Genomic DNA, 15,120 nt, shown 5'->3' with positions numbered 1-15,120 from the left:
CTGCATCCTAAAGTAAGTCTCTCTGGAAGCATCCTTATAGACATGCCCAGCATCCTTACAGACATGCCCAGTGCCCTTACAGACATGCCCAGTGCCCTTATAGACATACCCAGTGCCCTTATAGACATGCCCAAGTCCTTACAGACATGCCCAGAATCCTTATAGACATGCCCAGTGTCCTTATAGACATGTCCCAGGGTGTGTCCTCTCATGATTCCAAAATCAGTGAAGTTGGCAATGGAAGTTAACCATCACCAATAAAAAGAGGAGGAAGGAAAAGAGATTAGGAAGAAGAGGATGAAGAGGAAGAGGGAGGGGAGGAAAGTAAGGGGGAAAAGGACAAGAGAGGAGGGAGAGGGAGAGGAGATCTTAAAGCTGGCTGCTGCTGCCTCATGTGGACCTTGGTAGAAGGCAGATTCTGAAAGGGAAAGTAGTCTGTTTGTGTGTGTGTGTGTGTGCTCGCGCCTATATGTTGGGATTTGAATCCAGGCATTTGAGCATGTTAAACACATACTGTACCACATTTTTCACACACACACACACACACACACCCCTCTACTGATGCTGTTGGCTGAAGACCACAGTTTTAAGCAAGGGTCTGGTTGGTGGCTTGGTGGGTAGCAGGTTTCTCTTAATGGTGAGATCTCAGGTAGAGAGCACAGTCGGGCAGGGAGAGCACAGTGGTGTGTGTTGGGGCTATGGCAGGGCTGCGCATCCTCTCTTGGGCTGTGCACATGGACTCTAGGCCACTCCACTTAGGACAAAATCCGGCCACAATCTATTGGGAAGACCCATGTGAGGAGGAGTGGCTAATGTTGATGCCAACATGCCCAGTGGGAAACATGGAGATTTTGTGTGGAACAGTTCAGCCCCGTAGACCTACTATGTGTCAGGCATTGCTCAAGAGATGGGAGGGAGGGAAAGCCATAGATACTAAGATGAAGGTCCTACTGAGTGTAAGTAATGGGCATAGATAAATGCTCATTGGGTATATAGCAGGTGATAAGATCTATGGATAAAGAAAAGAAATGGAGGGGTGTGTTTGTGTCTCTCTCCTAGAGAAGTGACAGCGATCCCCTAGTGGTTCATTAGAGAAGTAACAGGCGGTAGACAATGCATGGTCCAAAATACGCTATGTGAGCTCTTAATTTACCCGGAAGGAAACAGAGAGCCATTCAGGATTTGGAGAAGGAGTGACCTAGGATCTAGAAGGACCTTTTGGGTGCTGTGTGGACGGTTAGCAGGAACTCTTTAAGGTGCACAGGTCCAGCTTCCAGAGTCTGCCTAACTGGCAGCTCAGGTGGCCTTGGAATTTGTCTTCTTAACATAGCTCATGTGTAATTATTTTTTGTTTTGTTTTTTGTTTTTGATGCAGGGTTTTTGGGTATCCCTGGCTGCCCTGGACTTTGCACTGCAGACCACACTGGCCTCTGACACCACCCAGGGGCATAACTCCTGATCTCAAAGTTTTCTGAGTGGAAGATGTCAGCTACAGCAACCCGCTCTGTGAACTGTGAGGTGAGACAGGCCCTCAGAGCTCGCCCTGGAAGGACCCCTATCCAATGTGGTCCCCATTGACAGGAAATAGGGTGCACAGGAGCCTCTGCTTGTAGGAATCTGGCTTTGCTCGGGTGGCATACCATGGGCTCCAGCTGGGTCTGTCAAGGTCACCTCCGCCACATCACAGGGCCTCATCAGCCAACCTCAGAAGCCTGGCGCAGGTGTTCATAGATTGATCAGCTTTTTGTTCTTTGAGACATGGTTCTGACGCTGTAGCCCAGGTTGGCATCCACATCACAACAATTTCCTTTTGCCTCCCAGGTGTGCAGTTCACAGCCTTGCAGGCTTCTGAATTATGAAGAAAGGTTCCCTATGGGCTTCCAGATGTCCTGTGGATAGATGTCCTGCAGCTCTTTGTAGCAACAAGAGGCTATGTTCTTGTCTCGACACTGAGGGCTTTTGTTCATGATGGTGGGCAGATTGGAGGCAATTTCAGGACATGGCAGGTGTGTAACACTGATGTGCCCACCTGTGTTGGGGAAATTGCTCTCCTGATTAGCTGGGGAAGCAAAGGCTCAGAGAGGCCTTTTCCCAGGATCAGGCCATCTGAAGAAAGCCATTGGTCACTTCTATGCAAGTGGGCCTCTTGTGAGGCCCAGGCTCACACCAAAGACCCTGGACTGGCCGAAGCAGAAGAGCCTGTCCTAAAGGCCTGGTTCCAACGCTTCCCGGTCATGTGCTCACCGCTTCATCCCTGTCTGCTGGTAGAGGGATGCCACTGTAGCAAACAAGGGCATACAGGTCCCTTGGGGGCGGGGTTAGAGAGAGGGCTCAGTGGTTAAGAACATTGGTGGTTCTTGAAGAGGACCACAGTGTAGTTCCAAGTACCCGCCTGATGGATCCCAACCATCTGTAACTCCAGTTTCAGGGGCTCAGGGGCTCTCTTCTGACTTCCTCAGGTACCAGGCACATACATGATGGGATGCATATACATGCATGCATACATACATGCATATATACATACATACATACATACATACGTGCATACACAGTGTACATATGTACATACACACATACAAATATATATACATACATAACATGCATACATACATACATATATACATACATAAATACATACATATGTGCAAGCAAAACATTTTTTAAAAAAAAGATTTATGCCGGGCATGGTGGCACACACCTTTAATCCCAGCACTCGGGAGGCAGAGGCAGGCAGATTTCTGAGTTCAAGGCCAGCCTGGTCTACAGAGTGAGTTCCAGGACAGCCAGGGCTACATAGAGAAACCCTGTCTCGAAAACAACAACAACAACAAAAAAAAAACAAATAAAAATATTTATTTATTTATTTTATGTATATGAGTACACTGTAGCTGTACAGATGGTTATGAGCCTTCATGTGGTTGTTGAGAATTGAATTTTTAGGACCTCTGCTCACTCTGGTTGGCCCCGCTCTTTCCAGCCCAAAGATTTTATTAGTACACTGTAGCTGTCTTCAGATGCACCAGAAGAGGGCATCAAATCTCGTTGCGGATGGTTGTGAGCCACCGTGTGGTTGCTGGGATTTGAACTCAGGACTTTAGGAAGAACAGTCAGTGCTCTTACCCGCTGAGCCATCTCGCCAGCCCAGCAAAACACTCTTAAAGTAAAATTTAAAAATCTAAAACAGGTCCCTTCCTGGGACAACTAGATGTTGAGAATTCATGAGCACTAGTGCCCTGTGTTTCCTTCCTTCCTTCCTTTCCTTTTTTTTTTCTTTTTTTGAGACATAGTTTCTTTTTATAGCTCTTGCTGACCTGGACCTCTCTTTGCAGACCAAGCTGGTCTTGAACTCAGAGACTCACCTATCTCTGCCTCTTGAATGCTGGGATTAAACATGTGTGCCACCACACCCAGACCAGTGTCACCTTTCTTAGGGATGGGTCTGACCTGCTTGGCCCGGAGAGCCCAGCAGAGACTGAAAGCATGGTCTTGCAGTTTGAGAGCTTTTTTCTCTCAAACCTACCTCTTATCCTAGGCCTGCCCTGTGGTGGATTTGGTTTAATGCTTGTATTATGTTAATTGGGTCCCCAAAATTGCACAAGAATTTGAAGGTAAAATGCCAAGGGTCCCTGGCCTCCCCCAGTTGGTTTTGATTGGCGAAGTTGCCAGCAGCTAATGGCTGGGCAGGGAGACAGAGGCGGGACTTTAGGATTCCTGGGCAAAGGACCAGAGTCAGGAAGAGCGGCCCCAGGGCCCCCCACCCCACTGGGTCTAGGGCAACAAAGATGGAATATAGATTTTAGTAAGTAATAACGCAGGAATATCGGAGGGGAGGTGTTAGCCACATGGAGGTTTGGGAGTGGCCCAGCCATTAAGCTGTTTAAGACATATTAAAATATTAGGCTCTGTGTGTGTGTGGAGTGTGTGTGTGTCTTTCATTCGAGAACCCAGAACATTGGGTGGTGTAGTGTGGTCCATTTGAGTAGAGATTAACTGGCAACTGCAACACCGCCCTTTCTGCCCTTGGCTCCTCTTCCAGGAATCCACTGAGGTAAATGGCAACTCTCCCATTCCTTGGCTTTCTGAGAAGGGATGAGCACATTTCAAGCAAAGAGTAGCTTCAAGGTAGGACTCATGCTATGTTCTGGAAAGCTAACAATGCAAACCCTCTCACACTGTGCTGTCTCCAGCACGCCGCACTCTGTTAGTCTATCATCTTAGATACGGCCATTTCATCCCAGGAACCTCTGACCCAGAAAACAAAAGCAACAAACATCCTATTCAACTCAGAAAATTTCAGAATCACTTAAAGGAGGTGTCAGACTGCATTAATAGCAACGAAAATGCTAAAACTCTTTGACTCCTCTGCCCCTGATTGCTCCCTTACCATGTGCACACCCATCTTCATTTGTTTCTCTGTCCTTGACCTCACTCTATAGATCAGGCTGGCCTAGAACCCAGAGATCCACCTGCCTTTGCCTCCCCAGTACTGGGATTAAAGGTGTGTGCCACCACCACCCAGCACATGTCCAGTCCACCCGTCTTAACTGCACTGTAATCACCCTGTCTTGCTCAATGCTTTCTGTCTGCATGGAAGAACCTGCCTAAAATCCAGACTCCGCAGTCTCAGAGGAAACTCGCTACAAGAAGGGCAAGGGAGGCTTGTCTGTCAGCCAGCAAGTCAGAAGTCCTAAGAGCTGGTTGACAAGAAAGGCCTGGTTTGCAGGGGGGCATTTAATGGCAGAACACTTAAGAGTCCAAGAAACAGGGATCATGTGAGTTGCAGCAAGCTCCCTAGCAATCTCCTAGCACAGCCCCTCCATTCTGCAGCTGGGAACCAAGGCTTGGAGGGGGCACTGATTTCTGGAAATCACACAGCTGCTAAGACAGCACCAAGGGATTATAACACGTTAACAGCCATGATGAGCCTGGTACCTGCTGAGCACTTTCTGTGCCTCTTCAATAACAAACTGTGGTGCATCTGGCTTTACAATTCAATAAATTCAAGTTGGCCAATTTAACCTAAAAAAAAAAAAAAGCTTGAACCTAGAACAGCAGCTCTCCAGCTGGGACATCAAAGTCACCAGGGGGGTTTATTTGGGCAGCACCAGCCTGAGAGCTTCAGCCCTGAATCTGAAGTGAGCCGAGTTGCTGCACTTGTAACCAGCATCCAGCTCTCCTAGTCCATGACTCGGCTCACAGCACCAGGGACCCGGAGGAGTGGGAGACAATGTCTGGCACAGTAGGGGCTGACTGTGAGCTGTTCATTTTTCCCACAAGACAGTCCCCTCCGGGCCCACGTCTTCCTATTGTTCAGCAGGGTGCTGCTGCAGGCTGTCCATTCTGGGTGCCTGCCCCAAAGCAGCTTTCTTTACCTTGTGGTTTTGAGAATTCCTCCCCTGGGGCAGATGTAAACAATGTCTACCTCTCCACCCCTGTCAGACCAAAGTCTGGTTCCACTAAGGTTAAATCTGGGGAAATCACTGCGTATTTGGTTTCTTTACAGAGTGTGGATGACTTCACCCAGCATGGATAATGGCTTCCTTGTAACCACAGAGATGGAGCCTCTCTGTTAACATTCTCTAGCCTATATAATTGTATACAAATGGCTGGGAAAGCAGCTGGTATCTCACACTGTGGGTCTGATGAACTTCCTCACCAACTCCTTCTCTGAGGGAATGCCTGCCCCCCCCCCCCAGGCCACACCTTGCTCCTAAGGACACAGGCAGACAGGCAGGCCAACTGATCTAATGACCATACAGCCACTGTCCTGTCGTTCAGAGAATCAAGCTTTCCCCTTAAAGGTTGGTAGGTGACACCCTGCCCTCATTCCTGGGAGTTTGTATTGGAAGAATAAATCAAATACCACACATATACACCCAGAAAGGAAAAAAAGAAAAAGGAAAAAAAAAAAAAAGACACCAAGCACCAGCGGATGAGATTAGCACAGCATCTTTTATTGCAGACTGAAGTATGGGACTTCTTCACACTGTGAGCCTGGATCTGGAGGGTTCTGACTGCCCAAGCTTGCCCAGACAGGCCAGATCATAATGTCTAGGCAGCATAGAGAACAACTACCAGGAGCAACCCCGCTTGGCATGCAGGGATAGCCAGAGGTAGAGTGGGAAGACAGGGCATGCCTAACCATCACCTGGCGATCACTATCTCGACCGTTGTAGAGACACAAAGATGGGGAAACGATCTGAGACACAGGGGTCTCCCAGGGCGGAGCTGGGGGAGGCTGAACATATACTCAGATCTATGGAAGCAAGGAGGAGGGCCAGCCTTCACTCTGCACACACCCAGGTCGCCGCCTAGGCCCTCTGCTGATGCTCAAACTATGACATTCCTGGAAGAAATCAGCTACTGTACTTGCTGGGACAAGAACTAACTCTAACTTTGAAGGCCAGTGTAAGGTCTGAGATCCTGCATTTTAGCTTCCTCTTTACTGAAATGGAACTGTGTCTCACACAGCCCAGGGACTCTTTTTTTTTTTTTTTAATTTCATGTATATAGATACACTGTCACTGTCTTCAGACACACCAGAAGAAGGCATCGGATCCCCCATTACAGATGGCTATGAGCCACCATGTGATTGCTGGGATTTGAACTCAGGACTTCTGGAAGAGCAGTCAGTACTCTTAACCTCGGAGCCAGCTCTCCGGCCCCGGGGATTCTTTTAGTCTAGGCCAAGGTTGGCCTAGAACTCCTGACCTTCCTTCCTGCTTCTACTTTCGGAGATCTGGGATTATAAGGGGGCATCACCATGTCTGACACTCTTCTTCTTTTACTTTGTCTGCTTTTGTTGCACTGAGATAGGCTCTCATTATACAGCATAGGCTGACCTCACCTCCACAATCCTATGGTCTCAGCCCCACCATGTGCCGGATCTCAGGTATACACCCCTGGAGGCTGCATTTTTAGCAAGCTGCTGTGAGCCTATCAACACTTAAGAGTTGCCAGGCTCTTGTATCCCTCTTCCTCTACAAGGTGAAACCCCCAACTCAGAGACACGGGGGGGTGGGGGTGGTGGTGGTGGAGGAGCCATTCCAGTCCGGGCTGTACCCAGCCCTTGCTTGGGCCCTGTGTCTACCTCCTCATCTGGCAGGCTGGCCTAGGGATGAGAGTGGAATGGGCAAGGTTTCTTCTAGGATACACAGCCATGATACCAGCAGTGCTCCCATGGCAACCCTACCGAGAGCCAGGAACACTGTGAAGAGACGCGGACCTGGACAAACTCCATGGTGGGTTTCTGCTCTGAACAACAGTTTGGGTTCTAAAGACAAAATGTTGGAGACAAAGTGGCCTAGCCCTGCCTGTGTCCTGGGGCCTCCACAGACCTATACAAAGGTGTAGACCAGCCAGGACCGGGGGCAGCTGATAGGCCTGCTGTTCAGGTGAGGAGGTAGACACATGGAGATTGAGGGGGGTCAGGGATGTCCCCAAGCACAGGCCTTAGCAGGGGGCAAGGGCCCAGCTGCCTCCTGGTAAATGCCACCGTTCTGGGCACACTGGGACAGCTGGTGACCCCTTAGACCACAGGCAAAGGTCATCAAGATGGCAGGTCATTATGGTGACAGCCTTGAGGTTGGTGGTACTGAGCCAGGGCGAGGCAACCAGGTTGTCATCCGAGGGAGGTCACAAGAGGAAGGTCAGGGTGAAGGAGGTCACCTAAGGACCTTGGATCCCAGTCATCACATGCAGGTGGCTTTGTCTTCTCTGGGCCACCTCTCTTATGGCCCTGTGGGTAATGTCTGACCAGGCCAGGCCATTTGCAGGGAGGGATAGAACGGAGTGTGTAGAAAGTCCTTCACACAATGTCTCGGGACAAGGAAGGATGAGCTGGCCAGATGTCTGTGGGGTTCTTCATAAATACTCGTGCCACAAGGCCCAACCAATGTCTGGGCTCAGGCTCTGACCAGTCCAGGGACCCTGATGGCCAGGACATGGCACCATGATGGGTGTCACTGTGTTCAGAAGGCAATAAATAGATGGAGGTGGTCTCCTCTCAGAATGGCGATTGACTCTCACACTAGAAACCAGGCTTCAAATCATAAGGTCCATCAAATGCCCAGCGAGGCTCATCCAGGAGCTTAGAGGGCGTCCGATGATGTGGAGACAGAACCTCTGAGGGGTCCCAGACAGGAAAGGCTTGCCGCAATTTTTCCTCCTCCCAAGTAACCAAGCTCAGAGAGAGCAAGAGACCTACCCAAGTCAGCTCAGCAGCTGTGATGGCCCTGAACCTAGGCTCTAGCCTCACCTCCCTCTTCCCTCTGGAGCACCAGGGCTCACTACAGTGCTAAGCTACCCACCCTGGCTTAGCTGTGCCCCTCCCTCTGTATGCTGCCTGGCCCACCCACCCCGCTCCCCAAGCTTGGCTTCCCATGGGCCTTCCTCCTCTCAGGGTGGCAGGCCAGTATCCTTTGTCCCTTGCTGGGTGAGCACAAGGAGTGTGTCCTAAGGCGGAGGGGCCCGTGTATCCTCTGGAGACATGAGCATATCAAACTTGATGAGCGGCGGGGCAATCACACGCACGTCGGCGCTCAGGGGGTTGAGGCGCAGGTTGATGACTCGCAGAGCTGGCATGGCGGCCAGCTTCTCCACTGGAACATCTGTTGGGAAGAGAGGGGACAGGTTAGAGAGATGGGGACCAGCAGGGTGGGAAGAAAGACAAAATGGAAAGACTTGGAGCATACAGAGAGACCAGGGCCTCTGATGCTCATGGACCACTGAGAATGGACTCAGCTCAGGGGTCCTATCCCTTTATAAAGGAGGGCCTTTTTTTTTTTTTTTTTTTTTTTTGTTTTTCGAGACAGGGTTTCTCTGTGTAGCCCTGGCTGTCCTAGAACACACTTTGTAGACCAGGCTGGCCTCGAACTCAGAAGTCGGCCTGCCTCTGCCTCCTAAGTGCTGGGATTAAAGGCGTGCGCCACCATGCAGGCTAACGGAGGGCCGTATAAAGGAGGCCCCAGGTTGGGCACGGATGCACATGCTACAACCCAAGCACTTGGGAAGTAGTGGTTGGAAGATTACGAGTTCAAGGTCACTCTCTACTGCATAGTGAATGAATCTGACAGCAGCATGGGCTACACAAGACCTTGCTTCCAAAACAGCAAGTAGCTAAGTGGGGATTGAATCAGGTTTCTGGCAGACAGAATCTCCGTATAAGCCACAATCTTACTCTTTTTTTTTTTGGTTTTTCGAGACAGGGTTTCTCTTTATAGCTCTGGCTGTCCTGGAACTCACTTTGTAGACCAGGCTGGCCTCGAACTCAGAAATCCGCCTGCCTCTGCCTCCCGTGTGCTGGGATTAAAGGCGTGCGCCACCACGCCCGGCTCATAATCTTACGCTTATGTAGGCTCCAATGTCCTGCTGCATAAAGAAAAGAAGAGAGCTGGTCACTATTGGGGCCGAAAAGCCCCTGGAATCTCAGTCTCCATCTTGTCCCTGGGCCATCATCTATTAACTAACATTCTTTGTTTCTTCTATCTTGTTGCTGTTAACTCGGGACACTTTATGACAGGGGGCTCTCTGGACATTTTACAACGGGGACATTCCTTTGGCATCAATGTGTTACCAAGCAATAACACTGGTTTGGCCTGTGCACCCGAGCCTGGTTTTCAGCTTTATAAACCCTCCATTTCCTAAAAGTAAATGAGACTTGAACAGAATTTTTGTCCTGTCTCCTTCCTTTGCGTCTCCTGATCCCAAATTTGTTATTGTTGCTCCCTTCCCTTGAGATCCCTGTTGTTTAAGTCCTGCAGGTTGGGGCAGGTCACAACAGCCTAGAATCAACCAACACACAGAGGAGCATGCGAATGACATGCATGGAATTGCAGCCTGCTGTCAAAAACAGCAGCATTCAGACACATGCTTTAACCCAAATCAGCTCTGCAAATACAGTGCTGCTGAAAGAGGGTGGGTACAGAGTCCCATTCGGCATCTTCAACAGTCAGGGACAACAAGCAGAGCACAGACTCCCAGAGCCGGAAGAAGTCAGGGTGAGGCATCCATCTTGGAAGTGGATGGTGGTGGTGGCCGCACACTGTCACGGGAGCAGTCAGTGCCACCGAAGGAACACTGAAAATCGTCATGATGGCAAACTTTATGTCATTTACAGTTGCTACCATTTTTTATATTTATTTGCGATATTATATACATTTATTTACATATTTGTATATATGCATGTGAATATATATGTATATAAGTATAGATGCATGAGTATATATGCATGTGAGTATATGTATATGTGAGTATATATGTGTATGAGTATATATACATGTGAGTATATATGTGTGTGAGTATATATGCATGTGAGTGTATATATATGCATGTAATATATATGCATGTGAGTATACATGCACGTGAGTATATACGTATGTGTGAGTATATATGTGTGTGTGTGTGTGTGAGTATATATATGTGTGTGAGTATATATGTATGTGTGAGTGCAACTGAGCACTTGTAAAGAACAACCATCCCAAACTGGTCTCTCCTTTCACTATGTGGCTCTCTGAGACTGTCATCAGATCATCGGGCTTGGCAGTAAATGCCTTTACCCACAGAGCTATTTTGCTGGTCCTGTGGCACAAGGTTTTAAATTAGTAATATACCATGCTGAAGTCCACCGAACTGTACACTTTCCATGTAGGAAATGTGTGGCATGTGGTACATTGCAATACAGTGATTAAGAAAAAAGCTGGTTTCGAGGCCGGTGATGTGACACAGTTGATAAGAGTATGTGCCTAGCTTGCTTGAAGCTGTGAGCTCAGTCCTAGGGATGGATAAACCAGTTGTGGAGACACACACCTGTGACCTCAGCACTTGGGACGTAGCCGTGGTAGCATCAGAAAATTCACGACCATCTTCAGTTACATAAGGACTTCGAGGCTAGCCTGGGCTACTTGTGCCCTTGAGGAGTCCTTAAAGCAGAAATATGCTTTATCCACTCACCACTTGTAGACCATGAGGACCTGGACAAGACAATGGCCCTTCGTGGCTATACTGGCTCAAAATGTGACATCATCAGGACTCCCTACATCACGTCCCCTGTGTCACATGCCTATAGGAGTGCCCTGGATGGTCAAGCACAAGCTGGGCTTCTCAGGAATCATACATAGCTTAGGGTCCCAAATGTTAATGTGTACAACGAAGAAATCAGGTTTCAAGTTATCACCCATTCAATTCATCTAAGGACAACAGGGCCTCCCTCAAAACACACCGAAGGCACTTTGTCAAAAATATAGGTAGTAATGACCTGATTTAAGTTCCAGTACCGTCTGAAATGGGGTGGCTGAGAATATAGTTCACCTCCTAAAGGACTTGCAACCTGAGAACCTGAGTTAAGCTCCTGGAGCCCACGTGGAGGAAGAAGAGAGCTGATATTCACTAGTTCTGACTTCTACATGGACACTGTGGTGTATACCCCGCCCACAAGACATAAGCACAAAAACTAATGCCAGGCTGTGGTAAGCGCATGCCTTGAATTCCAGCACTCAGGAAGCAGAGGCTGGCGGATCTTTGTGAGTTCGAGGCCAGCCTGGTCTACAGAGCCAGTTCCAGGACAGCCAGGACTCTACAGATAGACCTTGTCTCAAAAACAAACAAACAAACAAACAAACAAAACAAAACAAAAAACACCAACCAAACAAACAGATGAATGGCTACAATGTATCAGCAAGCCCATAGACAGCCCAGCTTTCCTCCACAGTAGTTTCTAGCCCTGTCCTGAGCCTTACTTTCCTTTTCCCCAGGGTTCTATGGGGACACAGATGCTCAGCTGTAAGCCTACAGATGCTCAGCTGTGCACCTGCGCAGGTGCACAGTTGCACAGTCGCCTTGAAGGTTGTTGTGACCACTCTTGTCAGTATGGTGCTAGATTCCTCCACCATATAATTAACTGCCGTTGGGTGGGGGTTTTTTTCCTCCTCATTTGCAAATAACTAGAACTCTGTGGGGACACAATTTAAGAACAGGCAAGCAGAGTCTCCTCATCAATGGTTCCCACCCACTGCCATGGCCTTGGGGTCTGCAGATGGTTCTTGCCATATCCATCTTCATGATAACTGCAGGGCGACGGCTTTCCAATGCCCCGAGTTGCTCAGCCTTGCCCTGTATAACACAGGCTGTCTTTCCTGGACGCCCATCTGGTTCTTAACAGAGATGCCTATGCTTCTACTGATTTAGGGCTGCCGTGTTTAATGAATTTGCTACTCAGTTTGTTCCAGATCTGGCCTGTGGGAGCCCCTTCAAACTGGCTGCTGGCTTTTGTTTTTTTGTATTTTGTAGTGCTGAGCTCACAAGCAAGTGTTCTGTTTTATACTTCCGCCCCTGGCCCCGGCTCTGTGGGTTGGCAAGCGCCCATCATTTTGGGATGTATTAAGGCATGCTGTGGGATCCATTTACAAGGCTTTGAACATATCTAATCACCTGCTTGAACTGCAGCCAAGTGTACCATGGCCTGTTCCTTGCTGCATCTTCCCCTGTCCTCTGCCAGTGATGGACATAGAGGCCGCATCAGTTGCCCTTAAAGGCTAGCGTGAGAATGCCTTTGGCTGCCTGCCAGGAGGAACACAGTCAATGGCTCCATCAAAGGATTTGTGAAGGCTGCCTTTGAAGGTTCCTGGACCCTAGCTCTGGTCAGCCTGCCTCCCCTGAGGCTGTCAGGCCTGACTACTCCCATATCCATGGCAAAGATACACCCCAGACCTTCATGGAGATCCCTTGTTCTCCCTCCTGACACACACCATAAGTCCTTTGGGGATGGTGAATAGCGCCCAGGGCTCTATGGCCAGGAGGTGGTGGACCCTGAAGGCTCCCAGAGCAACAGATGCTACCCTCCCCTCTAGGCTCGGTTGCTAGGATGAAAACAAAGAGAGGCTACTAGCTCTGGTCACTCTTTCTCTGTCTAGGTGCCGGAGCCCAGGAAACCAGGGCAGCTCAGGGACCCGCCTCTCTGCCCACTTCACAGATGGGGAGCCTGAAGCCAGAAAAACCTAGCTTGGGGATATTTGGTTACTGAGCAGAGCAGGGGCCAAATGGGCTCCAAAGCATCTTCTACAAGGGGCATGCTACTGTAGGCATAGGTTGGGAGAAAGCGACCTAAAGGCTCTATGCCTGATAAGTGGGTGGCTCCACGCCTATGGGACTTCCCAGGGGCCTCTTTTCCCCAAAGCAGTTAAGGCTAGCACAGGTCTAACCAAATGGGACTTTGCAATGACACAGGCTTCTGGGACCTCTGGGCTAAGCTGAGTTTTGTTGCTGATAGAATTTTTGGTTGTTATTACTTGTTTTTATTTTTCTTCAGGGACTCGTGTATTGAAGGCTGGCCTTGAGTGTGCTATGTAGCCAAGAATGACAGAATTCTGGATCCTTTTGTCTGTACCTCCTAACAGTTGGCAGCCTGAAGCCAGGCTCTGAAGTAGGCTATGGAGGTATTGTGAATCACTCAATACTGATAGCTTCATATCCAGACTCCAGTCTTCAGCAAGTGCATACCAGATCTCAGCTGCCCAACTACCTCCCCAGCCCTCCCCGTTCTCAGGACCATGATTAACATGATCTACTAGGTAGGACAAGGTCCAGAGAGGTTAAAAGACTCATGAAGGGGCACACAACTAAGTAATAAAGCAGGGGGCATATGATGGCAGGCGGGCTGGCTACTGGCCCTGTGTCCTTTCTGCCATTTCCCAAGCACTTTACAATCCGGCTTGTGCTGCCTTCTTTAGCTTGCACAGTGAAACCCAGCAAGAAGACAGCCTACAAGATCCATGTTGGAGTATCACCTCCTGCTTGATAAGTAGGAACTACTGCAGATGGAAGGAAGGACAGGGTGATCTCCAACAGGCTAGGAGAGGCCAGAATGCAGGTCAAACATCCCCCCCCCCCCAGTGGATGGAAAGCAAACGTGATTGATGTCTGTCAGTGCCCACCCACTTCCTTGTACTTCCAGCTGAACACCTGCTACAGCCGGGCAAACTCTTTGCTGTTCCTTGTTGACTGTGGGGATAGTGGCAAGAAGATAAAGGCTCATTCGTTTCTAGACAGCGGCTGAGAGGAGGTAACCAGGCAACACAACCCCCTACGCCCCATCACCAGGAATCAGGAAACCCCCTTGTGTTTGGCTTAATGAGGTCAAGTCATTTCATTGATACAAACTTCCATGGGGCACAGAGGGAAACGAAGGCCCAGATATAACTGGAGTGTTAGTGTGAAATCCCACGCTCCCGCACTACCAACAGGCTAGGCTGGGCATCCTGTCTGATACGCAGATTAAAGAGATAAGAGATAAGAGATGAGGTGAAGGCAGAGTGGAGAGGTAATTAATCAGCATTAGGAAGATCTGATGAGGAAGAGAGGGGATGCTGAGCCAGGGAAAGGGAACAGAAGGCCTTCTTGCAGCCAACCACTAGCGCAGACGTGCAAATATCAACACGATCAGTAATGAATGATTTTAACATGGAGAGAGAGTTCAAAGGCTTGATGAGAAGTCTCTGAGCTGCACAGACACATTCCCAAAGTGCTGGCCTTCAGATGCACAGACAAAAGTAATGCTGGGGCTGGAGAGATGACTCAGCGGTTAAGAGCACCGACTATTCTTTCAGAAGTCCTGAGTTCAATTTCCAGCAACCACATGGTGGCTAACAACCATCTGTAATGGGATCTGATGCCCTCTTCTGGTGTGCCTGAAGACAGTGTGTACTTACATACATGAAATAAATAAATCTTTTGAGAGAGAGAGAGAGAGAGAGAGAGAGAGAGAGAGGCTGTCGGCAAGATTAAAGATGGAGCAGCTGCATCCAGGTGTGGTGTCCCACGCCTTTCATCCCAGCACTAGGGAGACAGAAGGTGATCTCTGAGTTTGAGGCCAGCCTGAACTAGAGAGCTAGTTCCAGGACAGCCAGGGCTACATGGATAAACACTGTATCAAAAACAAAACAAAACAACAAAAACAAAAACAAAAACAAAAACAAGAAACAAGAAACAAAAAACCCAAACCACAAGAAGAAGATTGGCCAAGTGTAGAGGAGACTTGACTGGGTCTCCCCTGAGTCTGGCCTAGAAAGCACATCTCACACAAATAATGGAACAGAAAGGTCAGAGGCCAAACAAGATTAGCTACAG

At 49.0% G+C, this 15,120-nt stretch overlaps 1 protein-coding gene across 2 annotated transcripts in view; it reads right to left on the bottom strand.

Moving 5' to 3' along the window:
* Window positions 1–5,933: 5,933 nt before the first annotated feature.
* Window positions 5,934–15,120, bottom strand: part of Lrrc20 (leucine rich repeat containing 20) — a 105,143-nt gene continuing 95,956 nt past the window's right edge. For both annotated transcript variants that reach the window (XM_021174315.3, XM_021174314.3), the window contains one exon: window positions 5,934–8,609. In XM_021174315.3, the coding sequence (XP_021029974.1) occupies window positions 8,455–8,609 (155 nt within the window). In that variant the 3' untranslated portion in view covers window positions 5,934–8,454. The remainder of the gene's footprint in view (window positions 8,610–15,120) is intronic.

Source organism: Mus caroli, unplaced genomic scaffold (genome assembly GCF_978045245.1).
Source record: "Mus caroli unplaced genomic scaffold, Mus_caroli_1 scaffold_9, whole genome shotgun sequence".
In the NCBI taxonomy this organism is placed as follows: Eukaryota; Metazoa; Chordata; class Mammalia; order Rodentia; family Muridae; genus Mus; species Mus caroli.
Note: the sequence above shows the minus strand (reverse complement) of the source record. Positions and strands in the feature narration are given on the sequence as shown.